Raw genomic sequence first — 19,829 nt, forward strand, 5'->3', positions numbered from 1 at the left:
TTTGGACATAAATGATGGACTTTATCGAACAAATCAAACCTTTATTGTGGAACTGGGATTCCTGATTCATTTTCTCTCTATTTCTGCTTTTTGTGACTCCTCTCTTTGGCTGGATAAATGGCTGTGTTTTTCAGTGACTAGATACTGACCTAACATTTGGTGTGCTTTCGTCGTAAAGCCTTAAGAAATCGGACACTGTGGCTGGATTTACAACAAGTTTATCTTTAAAATGGTGTAAAATACTTCTATGTTTGAGGAATTTTAATTATGGGATTTCTGTTTTGAATTTGGCGCCCTACAATTTCACTGGCTGTTGGCGAGGCGGGACGCTACCGTCCCACATATCCCAGAGAGGTTAAATCAGCACAACACATTTCAACTGTGCTAACATAATTGCAAAAGCGTTTCCTAATGATCAATTAGCCTTTTAAAATGATAAACTTGGATTAGCTAACAACGTGCCATTGGAACACTTGTGCCATTGTAAATAGTCATTTACAACATTAACCATGTCTACACTGTATTTTTGATCAAATTGATGTTATTTTAAATGGACAAAAAAAATGGATTTTCTTTCAAAAACAAGAACATTTCTAAGTGACCCCAAATGTTTAACGGTAGTGTGTGTTATACATACACACATACATTTATACACACTACCAGTCAAAAGTTTGGACACACCTACTCACTCAAGAGTTTTGTTTTTAATATTTTCTACATTGTAGTGAAGACATCAAAACTATGAAATAACACCGTAACCAAAAAAAAAGAGTGTTAAACAAATCAAAATATATTTTACTTTTGAGATTCTTCAAAGTAGCCACCCTTTGCCTTGATGACAGCTTTGCACACTCTTGGCATTCTTTCAACCAGCTTCATGAGGCAGTCACCTGGAATGCATTTCAATAACAGGTGTGCCTTAAGTTAATATGTGGAATTTCTTTCCTGCTTAATGCGTTTGAGCTATTAAGTTGCGTTGCAACAAGGTAGGGGTGGTATACAAAAGATAACCTTATTTGGTAAAAGACCAAGTCCATATTATGGCAAGAACAGCTCAAATATGCAAAGAGAAATGACAGTCCATCATTACTTTAAGACATGAAGGGCAGTCAATTCGAAAAATTAAGAACTATGAAAGTTTCTTCAAGTGCAGTCGCAAAAACCAAATCAAATCAAATTTTATTTGTCACATACACATGGTTAGCAGATGTTAATGCGAGTGTAGCGAAATGCTTGTGCTTCTAGTTCCGACAATGCAGTAATAACCAACAAGTAATCTAACTAACAATTCCAAAACTACTGTCTTATTCACAGTGTAAGGGGATAAAGAATATGTACATAAAGATATATGAATGAGTGATGGTACAGAGCAGCATAGGCAAGATACAGTAGATGGTATCGAGTACAGTATATACATATGAGATGAGTATGTAAACAAAGTGGCATAGTTAAAGTGGCTAGTGATACTGTATTACATAAGGATGCAGTAGATGATATAGAGTACAGTATATACGTATACATATGAGATGAATAATGTAGGGTATGTAAACATTATATTAGGTAGCATTGTTTAAAGTGGCTAGTGATATATTTTACATCATTTCCCATCAATTCCCATTATTAAAGTGGCTTCATCAACCATTATGATGAAACTGGATTTTATGAGGAAGGCCAAAGGAATGGAAGACCCAGAGATACCTCTGCTGCAGAGAATAAGTTCATTAATGTTAACTGCACCACAGATTGGAGCCCAAATAAATGCTTCAGAGTGTTCAAGGAGGATGTATGATGGTGCTTTGTTGGTTTTTATCTAGAATTCAAGGCGCACTTAACCAGCATGGCTACCACAGCATTCTCCAGCGATATGCCATCCCATATGGTTTGCGCTTAGTGGGACTATCATTTGTTTTTCAACAGGACAATGACCCAACACACCTCCAGGCTGTGTACAGGCTATTTGACCAAGAAGGAGAGTGATGGAGTGCTGCGTCAGATGACTTGGCCTCCACAATCCCCCTACCTCAACCCAATTGAGATGGTTTGGGATGAGTTCGAAAAGCAGCCAACAAGTGGTCAGCATATGTGGGAACTCCTTCAAGACTGTTGGAAAAGCATTCCTCATGAAGCTGGTTGAGAGAATGCAAAGACTGTGCAAAGCAGTCAAGGCAAAGGGTGGCTACTTTGAAGAATCTAAAATATATTTGGATTTGTTTAACTGGTACACATACATACCTACCTACACACTCCCACACATATTCACCACATACGCAAATACATACACACACACACACACTTTTAGACTCATCATATGCTGCTGCAACTCTGTTCTTGATTTTACTCTTATTATCCATCCTGATGCCTAGTCACTTTACCCTGCTTTCATCTACCTCTAAACACTAATCTGGTATTCCCTGTATATAGCTTCATTCTTGTGTATTTTTATTTTATTCCATGTGTTACCATTTTATTTTTAAAACTGCATCGTTGGGAAGAGCTCATAAGCAAGCATTTCACAGTAGTCTACACCAGGTGTATTCGGTGCATGTGACAAATAAAGTGTGATTTTATTTGATTCAGACTGCTTGCTTCTCTGCCTTGTTCTCCAGAGCAACGCCCCTCCCACCGACGACAGACACCCAGCAACAACCCAAAGTAGACTAGAGGGCGCTGCCAAAGCCCTTCACTAACTGACCCAACCACCGTTTCTCAGAGCAGAACAACAAAAGGTGGTTTAATCTAAAAGAGCATTACTTAAAATTTAATGAGCTGTTTTGGTGCATCTAAAATCCCCCTGTCCAAGCAACCACCACAGAGAAAGAGGGAGCAGAGAGGATAGACAGTGCTGCAGTCAGCCACTGCCTTTGTGCTGAAAAACTAGCTCAGCCTAGCAGAAATGGAGGGGGGAGGGGCGTGCTTGTGTGAGAGAGTGTGTGAGAGAGTGTGCGCACAAGAGCAAAAAGCAGGCTGGGTTAGCCAGCTCCAAAACAATTCACTGAGGCAAATTCAAACAATACATTATCAGCAGATTGAATTTTCTCAAGTACATTAATTAAAAATCATGTAGGTACGAGAGAGAGAGAATGAGAGGGAGCAGAGGGGGGGTGAGAGAAAAAGAGTAGAGAAACCGAGAGAGGCAGTCAACCCAGGAATCTGAATAAGACACGTGGGCACAGGAAGCTCTGGCCCCAGAATAGCAACAGGAAATACGCCCAGGACACTGAATACTGCAACGACAGGCAGAGCAGAGAGAGAGGTTCGCAAAATAAGGCTGAGCCGAAGCTGATTTACACACACAGAGACAGAGGGTGATTCCTTACAAAACCAGGACAAAAAATACCATGATCACAACATTGAATCTATAAAATGGTCCTTTGGAGGAAGGATTGTTGACATTTGTATCTAAAAGCATAATATAGAAATAATCAACATTAGCATATTTATGACATTTTGGCATTACCGGGCCTCCTTTAAGACCCCATGTTTTATGGAGTACGTGCTACAAAGCAAACGTGTCATATGAAGCTTTATATGGACTCCTGAGTGGCGCAGCGGTCTAAGGCACTCCATCTCAGTGCTAGAGGCGTCACTACAGACCCTGGTTTGATCCCGGGCTGTATCACAACCGGCCGTGATCAGGAGTCCCATAGGGTGGCGCACAATCGGCCCAGCGTCATCCGGGTTAGGGGAGGGTTTGGCCGTCATTGTAAAATAATAATTTGTTCTGTAATAAGAGTAGTATTTTGATTTCAAAAATTTTTCTAATGTTTTCAATTTATTGAAAATATGGACATTCTGAATGGGTAAATGTTTCAACATCTTGTTGGACATAATATAATCTACAGGCTAATTGAAGTTCCATAGTAGGCTCTCTGCTACCTTTAGAGTTCTGATCGGATTTGTCTGCATTACCAACAGAGTGAATGTGTATAATCGATTTGCAGGACTTGCAATGATGTAAAAGGAGGGTTGTGATTGGTTACATTGCCTACTATTCAAATTTTTTAAAATTGGCCAAACCAACAAAAGCCAAAAGAAAGGTTGGGGCTGAGTAGGGTGAGAGAGAAAAAGTGGTCCGGCCTAGCTAGGCAGAATGCGCCAGAGCTGTGTCGCACAAACAAGCTGTACTGCTGCAGAGGAGTAGAGAGAACTTGGAACATACACTATAGGTCATGGGGGCTGTTTGGGAGATGGGGTTGGTCCGCTAACAGTGATGCAAGCCACAAGTTCCTATGTGAAGGAATCTAAGGGTGGGGCCCAATTGGGCTTTCCTCTTGCACACAAACACGCTGGACAACACAGACCCTGAATCGTCTAAGTTCTGAATCAACTACTTCAGATGAAACGCTTGTTAATGAGAAAAGGGGAAAAGCGGAAGGGAGGGATGAAAAGAGAGAGGGCGGAAAAACAACAGAGAGCGAGTGTGTGTGACCAACATGTGCCCTTCCCCTCTCTCGCTCCGCCTCTCTCTAGTCCAGAGCTCTTTCAGTCAGTCAGTGCCCACACACCGAGTCCTTAGGATCCTTAGCAGCGGGGGCAAAAGACCAAGACCAGTGGGAGTGTCAGTGGGATTAGCCCCACGTTGGGAGAGGGGTACAAAAGAAACTCTCAGAGGGCAAGGAGAAGATTAAAAAAGAGAGGGGGGAGAGAGACTTTCCCATTCCCACAGAGGGCTGACATGGAGAGGAAGTGTCACTTCCAGGGAAAGTGAAAGAACTGCCTGACATTGACAACACTGAGACCGCTACCCTCCCCCTCTACACAGTGACAGACACACACACACAGTGAGTGACAGACACACAGTGAGTGACAGACACACACACACAGTGACAGACACACACACACACAGTGACAGACACACACACACACAGTGACAGACACACACACACAGTGACAGACACACACACACAGTGACAGACACACACACACAGTGACAGACACACACACACACACAGTGACAGACACACACACACACACACAGTGACAGACACACACACAGTGACAGACACACACACAGTGACAGACACAGTGACAGACACACACACAGTGACAGACACACACACACACACACACACACACACACACACACAGTGACAGACACACACACACACAGTGACAGACACACAGTGACACACACACACACACACAGTGACAGACACACAGTGACACACACACACACACACACAGTGACAGACACACACACAGTGACAGACACACACACAGTGACAGACACACACACAAACACACACACAGTGACAGACACACACACAGTGACAGACACACACACACACACACACACACAGTGACAGACACACACACACACACACACAGTGACAGACACACACACACACACACACAGTGACAGACACACACACACACACAGTGACAGACACACACACAGTGACAGACACACACACAGTGACAGACACACACACACACACTGACAGACACACACACACACACACAGTGACACACACACACACACACACACACACAGTGACAGACACACACACACACACAGTGACAGACACACACACAGTGACAGACACACACACAGTGACAGACACACACACACACACTGACAGACACACACACACACACTGACAGACACACACACACACACAGTGACAGACACACACACACACACAGTGACAGACACACACACACACAGTGACAGACACACACACACACAGTGACAGACACACACACACACAGTGACAGACACACACACACACAGTGACAGACACACACACACACAGTGACAGACACACACACACACAGTGACAGACACACACACACACACACACACACAGTGACAGACACACACACACACACACACACACACACAGTGTTGTGTGTAGGTCTGGGGTTTTATGTGTCAACTATGGGCCTTGTAAATTATATTACAATATCCATATAACCCAGAGGACTTCAACTTATGCTCCTACAGTAGTGACCCCCTGACCCCTGTATGTCTCTGCCTGGAGCCAACCCGAGGCCAAGCCGATGCCTAGACGACCCAGGGTCAGAGCCACCTAAGCAGGGTTAAATCCTCTCTCTCACGGCCTGGAAAGAGTCCCCAGACGACCTCACCTCGTGGTCATCTTGGGTTTACGTCAGGACTTTGGCTAGGCCATTACAAAACTAAAATGTTGTTGCTTTTATGACATTTGCATGTAGTCTTGCTTGTGTTTTGGATCATGGTCTTGATGCATGACAGGACCCAAGTAGTCCAAAAAGTCAGCTGAAGTTTGCCAAAAAGCACCTGGGAGCACCTGGATGATCGTCAAGACTCCTGGAAGTCAAAAGTGGAACTAAAAGGACGACATGGTTCCCGTTATGTCTGGTGAAAACCAAAAACTGCATTCCACAGAAATGAACTCATACCAACAGTCAGGCATGGTGGTGGTAGTGTGATGGTTTTGGGGATGCTTTGCTGCCTGTGGGCCTGGACGACTTGCCATCACTGAAAGAACCATGAATTGTGCTCTGCATCAGAGAATGTCAGGCCATCCGTCTTAGCTGAAGTGAAGACAATGGTACAAAACACACAAAGTCGTCTACATAAGAGTGGCTGAAATTCAAACAAAAGTTTTGGAATGGCCTAGTCAAAATCCAGACCTGTTGTGGCAGGACCTGCAGCGAGCAGTTCATGCTTGAAACCCCACACACGTCGCCGTGTTAAAGCAGTTCTGCATGGAAAAGCGGACCAACATTCCTCCACAGCCATGTGAGACTGATCAACAACTACAGGAAGCATTTGGTTGCAGTCATTGCCAGCTAAAGGTAACAACCAGTTATTGGGTATAAGGGGGAAATTACCTTTCACACTGGGGCATTGGGTGGTGCACAACTTTGTTCATTAAATAAAGAAAATAAGTATCAACGATGTGTTATTTGTTCACAAATTTCCCTTAATCTAATATTAGGTTTTGGTTGAAGATCTGATAACACAGTGTGAAATACAAACCTTATTAAAAGAAGAGTGCGGTGTGTTCAACAACACAGTATGTTGAACACAGATTGAGAGAGAGAGAGAGAGAGAGAGTGTTTGCAGTTCCGTTAGCAACCTGGCTGAAAACAAACGAGGAACCAGCTCAACTCGCCCATCTGGTTTCAACCTCGCTGCCTGGCTGTTTTTCCATTTTCTCATGCTGGTTGTTGTTGTGCTACCAGGGCTCTGTCAGTTAGTCTTGTGAATTCTTACAGGAATATGCAGCAGACAGAAACACTGGTTGTCAGCACCTGGATCAAGCAGACCAGTCTGCTTGTACAACGGCTGAGGAGGTGTTGCCTTGCTAAAGTTAAATCAATTCACCATAAATGTTATGGTGAAACAAAATGGAAATTTCCACAGTGTGAACAATGAAGTTTTTCAAAAGTTTCATTTTAAAAGGCAGTAGACCTAAGCTGTCCTAAAGCTACCTACCTGACATTGGTGGTTTATAATTATGCAATGTGCTCTGTTCTGGTTGGGCTATCATTTGGCATTGGCTAAGGCAACACTGGCTTTATGATATGGCTGAGGCGATCAGTGTTGTGTCTCCACTGTTCTGGCTGAGGTGTTAGCCAGCCAGCCGTGTGTGTGTGTGTGGCAGGCTGAAAGGCAGCATGGCTAAAGTTGGCAGGACTAATCTGCACACTCTGTCATGTGCACTCCCCGGGAAGGTAGGGGGAGGAGGGGGCGGCAGGCAATGTGGAATCTGCTTGTCCAGACCTCTGCCAGATGAATGGCTCTCATAGCCAATCACACACAGCCGATGGGGGGAATCCCCAGGAAACACAACCTCCTTGGCCAATGGCTGTGTCCCGAGATAAATAAATAGGATAAATAAGAGAGGGAAACACATCCTTAGCGCGTGTTGCTCAATCGCTCCCCCTCTCTCCCTCACTTTCATTATATCTCATTAACGATCTAATTTTTCACTTTCTATCCCTGCCGCCTTGAATGAGGTCATATGTGTTCTCTGTCTCAACCTATAAACAACCACAGATACTGACCTCAACTGGAGTGTTACGCTTTTTCACACAGAGAGAGAAGTAGTGAAAGTTCAAAACCCTTTCCTTTCATAATCCGGTATCTTTGAATTAGCATTTGCTAATTAATTAGGGGTGAAATAAAAGGTCAATTTCAAAGTGAAAAATATCAAATATAAATCACTTTTTATTTACCTCATGAACATGTTTTCACCTGCTTCTCGAGACAGGTTAATTGTGCTTCAGTAAATGTGGCCTTTTGCTCAACTCAACTCCTCTGTTCGTCCCACAGCTCCACCAACCTGCCCTTTCTCCTTACCTTTCAGAGACCTGATTCACCGCTCCTCCCTGCAGTGTGAAGGGAACGCTCACGTCAGAATAACTGTCAACCCAGGAGAGAGTCTATAAAGACCGTGACGTGTGGGTGTTTTTGTGTTCCAGCTTATTACCATGTGAACAGTCAAGGTCAACTCAGCCAGCAGCCAGTCCAACAGAGGGGGCTGGGCCGGAGGAGGTGGATATGCTAAAATAAGGTGCTGGGAAAGAGGTCTGCTGAGTTGACAGTCAGGGAGGTAGTGTTTGTTGTAATGGTAGAATGATAGAATGTGTGTACGTGTGTGTTGAGTGACAGATCGTTAATGTCTTGGGAGGGCTCACCGGTAAGCTAGAAGGCCGTCCCTGCATGCTGTCCTCTGCTCCACTCTTTGTGGAAGTCATGGGCTGGTTGGAGGGGGGAGCACTGGACTGGGAGCTGAACGAGTCCTGGGAGAGCTCCTGAAGACGGAGGGAGGAAAAAGGGTGAGGAAAAACAGATGACCGTCTGTAGACTGAGGAACCTACACTTCCTTTTTCCATATCAAAAGACATCGTCCTGACGTGTAACCCTGCCGACTTACGTTAGCTCCCCAAGCTATGCCTAGGTCTTAGTTCAACGGGGGAGTGGTGATTTACCTGCGGTGGAGGTGGAAACCGCTGGAAGGGCGACTGCTGCAAGGGTGGAGTCTGGGAGTAGGGTGAAGGCTGGCCCTGCTGAGACTGACCCTGCTGCTGGGGGGGTCCACCGTGACCTGGAGAGGGGTGGTGGCCCTGGGGGCCTGGGGAGGGCTGATGGCCTGTGGGTGGCTGCTGCCCACCATGGCTAGGGGGTGGCTGGTGGCCTGGAGAGGGCTGGTGACCTGGGGGTTGTTGATGGCCCGGGGGTGGCTGGGCCTGTGGAGGGGCCACCCTATCTTGCTGCTGGGGGGGTCCTTGCTGCTGCGAGGGGAGCTGCTGCTGTGGAGGCTGCTGCCCTTGGGGTCCTTGCTGCTGAGGGTAGCTGGGCTGGGGGCCCTGACCCTGAGGCACGGCCTGGCCCTGCTGCTGCGGCCCCTGGTTGTAGGGCGGCTGGATCTGAGGTGGACCCACCTGCGGAGGCCCTTGGCTGTGTTGGGCTGAGGGCTGACCCTGGGAGGTGTGGACCTGCTGGGGGTAGGGGGACTGCTGCTGACCAGCGTGTGGTGGGGGACCATGCTGGCCGTAGTAGCCCTGGCTCTGCTGACCGTAGCCCCCTGGACCCTGCTGCCCATAGCCGGCCATCTAGAGAGGACAAACAGCAATGTAATCACAGATTTAGAGTCTTTACAATCTATATCAGGGGTCTCAAACTCATGGTCTGCGGACCCATTTAATGCAGCCCAGTACAAAACAATTGTCAAGGGGGGGGGGTTGAGTCCCCTGGGCTACATTAAGACACGGTTATCTTAGACCTATTGAGACGAAAATATGTTTTACAAGGAGGCCCTGTATACACATACAGCTGAAGTAGGAAGTTTACATTCACCTTAGCCAAATACATTTCAACTCATTTTTCACAATTCCTGACATTTAATCCTCGTAAAAAATCCATCTTAGGTCAGTTAGGATCACCACTTCATTTTAAGAATGTGAAATGTCAGAATAATAGTAGAGATAATTATTTATTTCAGCTATAATTTATTTCACATTCCCAGTGGGTCAGCAGTTTACATACACTCAATTAGTATTTGGTAGCATTGCCTGTACATTTTTTAATTTAGGTCAAGCATTTCAGGTAGCCTTTTCACAAGCTTCCCACAATAAGTTGGGTGAATTTTGGCCCATTCCTCCTGACAGAGCTGGTGTAACTAACTCAGGTTTGTAGGCCTCCATGCTCACACACGCTTTTTCAGTTCTGCCCACACATTTTCTATAGGATTGAGGTCAGGGTTTTGTGAAGTATGCTTGGGGTCATTGTCCATTTTGGAAGATCAATTCGCGACCAAGCTTTAACTTCCTGACTGATGTCTTGAGATGTTGCTTCAATATATACACATAATTTTCTTCCTCATGATGTCATCTATTTGGTGAAGTACACCAGTCCCTCCTGCAACAAAGCACCCTCACAACATGATGCTGCCACACCTGTGCTTCACGGTTGGGATGGTGTTCTTCGGCTTGCAAGCATCCCCCTTTTTCCTCCAAACATAATTGTCATTATGGCCAAACAGTTTTATTTGTGTTTCATCAGACCAGAGGACATTTCTCCAAAAAGTACAATGTTTATCCCCATGTGCAGTTGCAAACCGAGAGTCTGGCTTTTTATGGCAGTTTTGGAACAGTGGCTTCTTCTTGCTGAGCGGTCTTTCAGGTTATGTCGATATAGGACTCGTTTAACTGTGGATATAGATACTTTTGTACAGGTTTCCTCCAGCATCTTCACAGGGTCCTTTGCTGCTGTTCTGGGATTGATTTGCTCTTTTCGCACCAAAGTACGTTCATCTTTAAAAGACAGAACGCGCCTCCTTCCTGAGCGGTATGATGGCTGCGTGGTCCCATGGTGTTTATACTTGCATACTATTGTTTGTACAGATGAACGTGGTACCTTCAGGCGTTTGGAAATTGCTCCCAAGGATGAACCAGACTTGAGGTCTACAATGTTTTTCTGAGGTCTTGGCTGATTTCTTTTGATTTTCCCATGATGTCAAGCAAAGAGACACTGAGTTTGAAGGTAGGCCTTGAAATACATCCACAGGTACACCACCAATTGACTCAAATGATGTTAACTAGCCTATCAGAAGCTTCTAAAGCCATGACATCATTTTCTGTCATTTTCCAAGCTGTTTAAAATGCACAGTCAACTTAGTGGAATTGTGATACAGTGAATTAAGTGAAATAATCTGTCTGTAAAACAATTGTTGGAAAAATGTATTGTGTCATGCACAAAGTAGATTTCCTAACCGACTTGCCAAAACTATAGTTTAACAAGAAATTTGTGGAGTGGTTGAAAAATGAGTTTTAATGACTCCAACCTAAGTTTGTGTAAACTTCCGACTTCAACTGTAATTAACAAAATACAATAAATTGATTTAAGAAAAACAATCAAATTCGGCAGTTAACATATAACATGTATTTTTATACATTAGGCTATGTTAAATAAGATTAAATAAAAACTCTAATAGCTGCCCTTTAAAATGTCACTTGGTAGTCTTGCGAGGCTTTCCTGTACGTAAAAACACTTACAACTAGAGGTCGACCGATTAAATCGGAATGGCCGATTAATTAGGGCCGATTTCTAGTTTTCATAACAATCGGAAATCGGTATTTTAGGACACCGGTTTGGACGTTTTTTTATTTAAAAACATTTTTTGGGCACCTTTATTTAACTAGGCCAGTCAGTTAAGAACACATTTTTATTTTCAAAGATGGCCTAGGAACGGTGGGTTAACTGCCTTGTTCAGGGGCAGAACGACAGATTTTGACCTTGCCAGCTCGGGGATTCAGTCTTGCAACCTTACGGTTAACTAGTTCAACGCTCTAACCACCTGCTTTACATTGTACTCCACGAGGAGCCTGCCTGTTACGTAAATGCAGTAAGAAGCCAGGGTAAGTTGCTAGCTAGCATTAAACTTATCTTATAAAAAAAAACTATCAATCAAATCAATCACTAGTTAACTACACATGGTTTATGATATTACTAGTTTATCTAGCGTGTTCTGCGTTGCATATAATCGATGCGGTGCGCATTCGCGAAAAAGGACAATCTTTGCTCCAACGTGTACCTAACCATAAACATCAACGCCTTTCTTAAAATCAATACACAAGTATATATTTTTAAACCTGCATATTTAGTTAATATTGCCTGCTAACATGACTTTCTTTTAACTAGGTAAATGGTGTCACTTCTCTTGCAACAGTGTCAGGGTATATGCAGCAGTTTGGGCCGCCTGACTCGTTGCGAACTAATTTGCCAGAACGTTACGTAATTATGACATAACATTGAAGGTTGTACAATGTAACAGCAATATTTAGACTTAGGGATGCCACCCATTAGATAAAATACGGAACGGTTCCATATTTCACTGAAATAATAAATGTTTCGTTTTCGAAATGATAGTTTCCGGATTCGACCAACTTAATGACCAAAGGCTTGTATTTCTGTGTGTTAATATGTTATAATTAAGTCTATGATTTGATATTTAGTAGAGCAGTCTGACTGAGCGATGGTTGGCAGCAGCAGGCTCGTAAGCATTCATTCAAACAGCACTTTTGTTCGTTTTGCCAGCAGCTCTTCGCAATGCTTCAAGCATTGAGCTGTTTATGACTTCAAACCTATCAACTCCCGAGATTAGGCTGGTGTAACCAATGTGAAATGGCTAGCTAGTTAGAGGGGTGCGCGCTAATAGCGTTTCAAACGTCACTCGCTCTGAGACTTGTAGTAGTTGTTCCCCTTGCTCAGCAAGGGCTGTGGATTTTGTGGAGCGATGGCTAACGGTTGTTGATGTGTTCCTGGTTTGAGCCCAGGTAGGGGCTAAGAGAGGAACGGAAGCTATACTGTTACACTGGCAATACTAAAATGCCTATAAGAACATCCAATAGTCAAAGGTTTATGAAATACAAATGGTGTAGAGAAATAGTCCTATAAATAGTATATTAACTACAACCTAAAACCTCTTACCTTGGAATATTGAAGTCTCATGTTAAAAGCAACCACCAGCTTACATATGTTCTCATGTTCTGAGCAAGGTTAGCTTTTTTTACATGGCACATATTGCACTTTTACTTTCTTCTCCAACACTTTGTTTTTGCATGATTTAAACGACATTGAACATGTTTCATTATTTATTTGAGGCTAAATTTGTTTTATTGATGTATTATATTAAGTTAAAATAAGTGTTCATTCAGTATTGTTGTAATTGTCATTATTACAAATACATTTTTTTATTATTATTATTTTTTTTCTTGTATTTTTTTTCTAAAATCGGCCGATTAAACGGTATCGGCTTTTTTTTTGGTCCTTCAATAATCGTTATCGGCGTTGAAAAATCATAATCGGTCGACCTCTACTTACAACACAGCACATTGGTGTTGTATTGTTCTCTGGTAACTCGAAAGAGCAGCTGACCTTGCCTAGCAAGTCCGGTGAGGGAAAAATGAAAACAAAAGCTGTGTGGTGTCTAGCAGGGCACTTACCCTCTCAAGGATTCAAAGAAAACATGAGGAGTTGCAGAAAATACCTGCATCAAACCCACCTGAAGTGGCGGTTGTGTGAGAGGTAACAATGAGACAGGACTTGTCTTCTCTACAGGGTGCTTAGAACACCCAACAGGCCTGCGACTGTCTATCAAACTAACAGACCCATTTTAGCCGTGACTGCATGGAAGTGTGATGACAGAGGGTATGATGATCGAGAAAGAGAGCGAGCGAAAGCGTGAGAGAGAGAGAGAGCGAAAGAGCAGGATCAACAGAAAAACGTTACCAACCTGTTGTCCGTATTGCATGCCACCCATGCCGCCGGGGGTGCGTCCCTGCATGCCCATGGGGTATCTCTGAGACCCTGGGGGTCCGTAGCCCTGGCCTGGGTAGGAGGCACCCTGTTGAGCCCCTGGAGGAGGAGGGCCCTGCCCCTGGCCTTGCTGCTGAGAGTAAGGGTTGACTCCACCATACCCCTGGCCTCTCATCTTCCCTGCCTGGTCCATAGGGCTGGGGGGCTGGAGAGAGGGGGAGAGGGCTAGTAAGAAACCAAACTTAAGACATTCATATGTTTATTTCCATCTTTAACAAACATTGCGATAACTGTACTCCTGAATAAAATCATTTGAACCAACTGAACTCATTAAAATGTGACATTGTGATGAATTGTACACAAGCAAAGTTACAATTTTTAAAAATAAAATAAAAAAACAAACTGCATGAGATCTCACTCCGGGGTCCCATAACAAGGCCATGCCACCGGTGGGAAAAGTGAAACCTATGAGGGTATAGCTAAAGAATGCTAACAAAACAGGATTAGTTTCCCACTAAAAAAAACTTGGCCATGAATGAATGAGCCCAGTCTATCCTCCCTCCATCCCTCCGCCAGGAGCATTTGACTGCCCAGGAGATCAGAATGCCAGCGAGAGGATAAAGTTACGTTCCGACGTTGGGGAGTGTTAAAGTTCCTAGGAAAATCATCTGGAGGAAATGGAAGTGTCCGTCTGTTTGTGGTGGCTGGAGGCCTGCCCACCTCTCAGCTGGAGGACTGGAGGGGAGAGAGACATCATGGGAGAGGAGCATGATCTTGGCTGCACCTGGGGTGGCGTGGCGGGGGGAGCCACATGGCTGGGGCAGCTTATCACACACACACATAAACACACACACAGTCGCCTCAGTAATGCGTTGAACACACCGACAGCGTCATAGTGCAAAATAGTAAGCAGCATCATCTGGATATGTGTGCAACAAAAGTTCAACATTCACCTTCTGCTACCATTTCTGTCAAGCCGTCTACGCATACAGTTTGACGCCTACCTTCTATAAATGCAACGTATGCACCACACCCCGAACATACTGCAACCGCCTCTGCAACGCAATGCTGCAAGGCAAACGCAGCGTTTCATTGGAAATTAATGTAATTCTGGTGTACCAAAATGCAACAGCGCGGTCGGTGTGTTTGAAGCGTCAGTTTGACTGGACTGGTGGAATACCACCAGCAGTGTTTCCCCTACTACTGAGAACTGATGGCGGCTAGTTGGTATTGCTCCACTCTTATCTGCATCGTTGGAAAAGGACCCGTATGAAAGCATTGCACTCTTAGTCTACACCTGTTGTCTACGCTAGTGACATAACACTTGATTTGACTTCAATACCTGTTGTTTTCTTATACATCTGAGCCAGTCTGTCTCTTTTCATGTAAATGCCACTGGCGGCGACCGCCAGCATACAATCAGAGAGGGGATGCTAGTAGAGAGAGAGGATGCTTTGAAGTACCAGGCAGCAACACCTTGAGCCTCTTGGACACCAAGACAGGTGGGCAAACACAGACACAAGGCCTTCTCACTGCTTCCCACGGTTATTCATCCATCATGTTTTCCCCTGCCAAATCAAACCTCAGTCCCTGGTTATAGGAAGACAACCATAATGTATTTATAGCCCAGACCAGAGAGGAGGGAGAGGGCAGTGTGCCTGAAACATAACAGGTCCCAGCTGTATAACGTTTGAACCTGGGCCAGAGACTGGCTCCTCTCCTCTCTTCTTTTCCTGCTTTAATAACGCCGTTTTGGCACCGTATGAATGACACTGGCGGTATGTGGGAGAGGCTAGGGAACTGGTCCCATGGGGGGGTGGGGTCAGCATAAGGAGATAACACATTCATCCACTCCACATTTTACCTCCAGCCAGCCCAGTCACCCACAGGGCAGGCCTCTCTCTCCAGGGCTACCCCAGGTTCACAGACAGAGAGTATGTGTGTTACTATACTCCCTAGGGTCATTACAGGACCCCACCACAGGGAGCTATTCTCCTGTGACCGCACTTTTAACCCAGTCATCTCGGAGACTGACTGGATGTGCAGAGGCAGCCAGCCACACAACCCTCTAGCTGTCCTCTGGCTAGAAAAGGCAAATACTGTCTGCACCCACTTTCAGGTTTGACGTTTTAAAATGGGTTTATTCATTCAAATTAGGTAAAAACTAAATCACAGTCATTAGTTTACCAGCCTCACAGGAGTGTCATCCAACCCCAGTCAGGTGACTGACCATCATCTATACCATTCTTTCATTGATCGGTTTACTTGCAAGCATTTCCTTATATTGTTGAAGTTGTTCAAATGTCTGACACACACATACATACTGCCCAGTCTGAGTCCGAGGCCCTAGGGGATCCCCTTGCGGCGTGTGAGAGAGAGAGATACTTGTCTTTTCATTCTCCTGGATGGAGGTCAAGGATTGTTCTGTTATTCTGCTCCTTAACTCACCTATGGAGTACTGTACAACTGAGCAACAGTCTAGTGACTGAATGAAACGTGTTGCTTTGAATAGAATTACAGACACACGAAGGTTGGTATTTCAACGTGTCATAAATCAATTGATGTCCTCTACCTTTTTCGTCATGGTTAATTTGACAATAGCCATTAACGAATCCTACAATTTTCATATTTGTCTCAAACTATTAATTTGCACACAAAAAATGAATGGTGCTACTGTAGGTAGGCCTAGCATTAGCTAGCGCTAGTTGGCGCTACCTGCACCAAAACAGCGTTATTTTTCATCCTATAGCTTGTTCTCCATCTCTTTTTTTTTTTAAAGTGAGCCAACATGTTTTCAGCATTCCCTGACTGATCAAACGTTGTTTTATCATGCTCCCTTGTCTCTCTACAGCAGACATATGGTGAGCAATATGTTTGGAAAATGTATACATGGTGTCGGCACCTAAGTATCGTGACATGGTATTGTGAGGTCAGATGAGTTTGCAGAGGCATGTTTGTTGCTGTTGTGTAGCCTGCATTCTGAGATCATGTGCAAGTGTGTTCACTTCTAAACTGACTGGTGAGAACGACAGTAAAAAGATAGTGGCTGGAGACGTTCAAAGGTTTATGACAGTCTAGAGACTCTCTCCCTCCCTCCCTCTCCCTACCCCACACGGTTCTCTCCATCCCTCTCTCTACCCCACACGGTTCTCTCCATCCCTCTCTCTACCCCACACGGTTCTCTCCCTACCCCACACGGTTCTCTCCCTCCCCCACACGGTGCTCTCCCTCCCCCACACGGTGCTCTCCCTCCCCCACACGGTTCTCTCCCTCCCTCTCTCTACCCCACAAGGTTCTCTCCCTCCCCCACACGGTTCTCTCCCTCTCTCTACCCCACACGGTTCTCTCCCTCCCTCCCTCTACCCCACACGGTTCTCTCCCTCCCTCCCTCTACCCCACACGGTTCTCTCCCTCCCTCTCTCTACCCAACACGGTTCTCTCCCTCCCTCTCTCTACCCCACACGGTTCTCTCCCTACCCCACACGGTTCTCTCCCTCCCTCTCTCTCCCCCACACGGTTCTCTCCCTCCCTCTCTCTACCCCACACGGTTCTCTCCCTACCCCACACGGTTCTCTCCCTCCCTCTCCCTCCCTACCCCACACGGTTCTCTCCCTCCCTCTCCCTACCCCACACGGTTCTCTCCCTCCCTCTCTCTCCCCCACGGTTCTCTCCCTCCCTCTCTCTCCCCCACACGGTTCTCTCCCTACCCCACACGGTTCTCTCCCTCCTTCTCCCTCCCTACCCCACACGGTTCTCTCCCTCCCTCTCCCTACCCCACACGATTCTCTCCCTACCCCACACGGTTCTCTCCCTCCCTCTCCCTACCCCACACGGTTCTCTCCCTCCCTCTCACGGTTCTCTCCCTCCCTCTCTCTACCCCACACGGTTCTCTCCCTCCCTCTACCCCACACGGTTCTCTCCCTTCCTCACTCTACCCCACACGGTTCTCTCCCTTCCTCACTCTACCCCACATGGTTCTCTCCCTCCCTCGCTCTACCCCACACGGTTCTCTCCCTCTCTCTCCCCCGCACGGTCCCTCTGAATTTCAATTTCAATTCAAGGCTTTTATTGGCATGGGAAACATCTGTTAATATTGCCAAAGCAAGAAGTAGACAAAAATGTACAGTAAACAATGCACTCACAGAAGTTCCAAAAGAATAAAGACATTTCAAATGTCATATGGCTATATACAGCGCTCCCCACACTCTGTCCCCCTCTCCACCACACTGTCCCCCTCTCCACCCCACTGTCCCCCTCTGTCCGTCCCTCTCTACTCCACACTCTCACACACGGTCCCTCCCTTGCTCTCTGCCCAGTCATCTAATCAATCGCTTTAAGGAAACTCCTCCCTCCTTTCTTTCCTCTTTCCCCCTAAAAATAAATAAATGCAATTAGCACATGGCTAATCTGCATAGAGGAAAGCCAGAACACTCTCGGCCTTTGAGGGTGGTGGAGGGACTGATGATACTGGTGCTGTGTGTGTGTGTGTGTGTGTGTGTGTGTGTGTGTGTGTGTGTGTGTGTGTGTCACGGTGGACTCAAACAGATGGGCTTGGGGCAGACGATAAACAAGTCCTGCTAATTTAATCCTCCACATGGCCTAGGATCTACACAGACTATTGTTCTGTTGTAAAGCCCTGCACACACCGACACACTCACTCAGGGTCCCCGCACTCAGGGGCCCCCTTAGACGGCCGTCACTGTCACTTACACCCCATGACTTCATGGTTGGCTTTGAGTATATCAATCAAACACGGACGTTAAGGTACTTAGAACAGCTACTTCGAGCCTAAGAAATAACTTGCAAACCTACTGAACAGGCCTAATCCAATGAGTGTTCACACATGCTAAGGAAAAAGAATACTCACAAAAGTGTATGAAGAGAGGAGCAAGAACAACCATCAGAACACTTTCTATACCAGTATGTCAGTCCCCATCCCTGTTCCCCTGACTATCACAGGCCTAAAGCAAGAGTTGGTGAAACTAACGCAACCGCTAAGAAAAACAATGTCTATTAACAGTCGATTTACCCGTTGATTTTTAAAAGAAAATATTATGTCTGGTGGGCCAAATAGTAATTTCACTGAGCGGGTCTGCAACCATCCATATCAGTTAAAGAGCTAAATGTAAACAAAAGGAAAGTTAAACCCATGCCATGTTCTGGCCTGCCACACAACAGCAGTGGTTAGAACTCCAAGCTGACCGCCACATGACTCTGGAATAAAACAAGAAAAACCTCTCTTGCTTACTCTCCTATGGTCTGAGCACACACACGTGGACAGAGAGTCTGAGGCACCACACAGCTAATACAGCAGTACACACAGAGATATTCCTCCAGCAGTTCGCAAGAACTCTAAAGATCTACAGAACAAAACAAAACTACGACAGGTCACACACCCCACAGATTAAAAACGCTTCATTTCAACCCTGTTGGATGCGAACGGGATGAAACAAGGTTACCAGGCCTTAAGTTCTGAGCCTAAAACCTACATAAAAGATGGGAGGCTCTTATGATCACCATTCTCTTCCCTGTGAGCTGATCCAGAGGGGCCTAGTCATTTTCTTCATTCGGGCCGGACAAACCACCTGGATGTTGAACTCTGCTATTAGACCAGATAGGCTACCCTTCTTCAAATGTAGTATTAACCAAATATGGTCTGCAAAGTACTGTCTGGCTTAGGTTGAGAGAAGAACAAAGCGGTCGCCGTCACACACTAAACACAATTTTACAGATCAAATTGTCTGACTTTCTTCTATCTACTCAGCGACAACAAATAATTCTCCCATTTGACAGAGGAAATGGGGCGGCAGGTAGCCTAGTGGTTAGAGCGTTGGACTAGTAACCGAAAGGTTGCAAAATCTAACCCCCAAGCTGACAAGGTAAAAATCTGTCGTGCTGCCCCTGAACCGTCATTGAAAGTAAGAATTTGTTCTTAACTGACTTGCCTAGTTAAATGGTTAAATAAATCTAATTATTTTTTATTTTTTTTGGTATTTGTTTCCGACTTTTTCCTTCTTCTATAAGCAGCATGGTATTAGGTCAATGATAGAAGATATTGAACAAGACCCTTCACTGC

At 45.2% G+C, this 19,829-nt stretch overlaps 1 protein-coding gene across 2 annotated transcripts in view; it reads right to left on the minus strand.

Annotated features, from left to right (window-relative positions):
* LOC139391681 (AT-rich interactive domain-containing protein 1A-like) overlaps positions 1 to 19,829 on the minus strand; it is a 55,347-nt gene that overhangs the window by 25,047 nt on the left and 10,471 nt on the right. For both annotated transcript variants that reach the window (XM_071139121.1, XM_071139120.1), the window contains exons 2-4: positions 13,731 to 13,958; positions 8,926 to 9,549; positions 8,632 to 8,748 (exon numbers count right to left, since the gene is read on the minus strand). In XM_071139121.1, the coding sequence (XP_070995222.1) occupies positions 8,632 to 8,748; positions 8,926 to 9,549; positions 13,731 to 13,958 (969 nt within the window). The remainder of the gene's footprint in view (positions 1 to 8,631; positions 8,749 to 8,925; positions 9,550 to 13,730; positions 13,959 to 19,829) is intronic.

Source organism: Oncorhynchus clarkii, chromosome 32, assembly GCF_045791955.1.
Source record: "Oncorhynchus clarkii lewisi isolate Uvic-CL-2024 chromosome 32, UVic_Ocla_1.0, whole genome shotgun sequence".
NCBI lineage: Eukaryota > Metazoa > Chordata > Actinopteri > Salmoniformes > Salmonidae > Oncorhynchus > Oncorhynchus clarkii.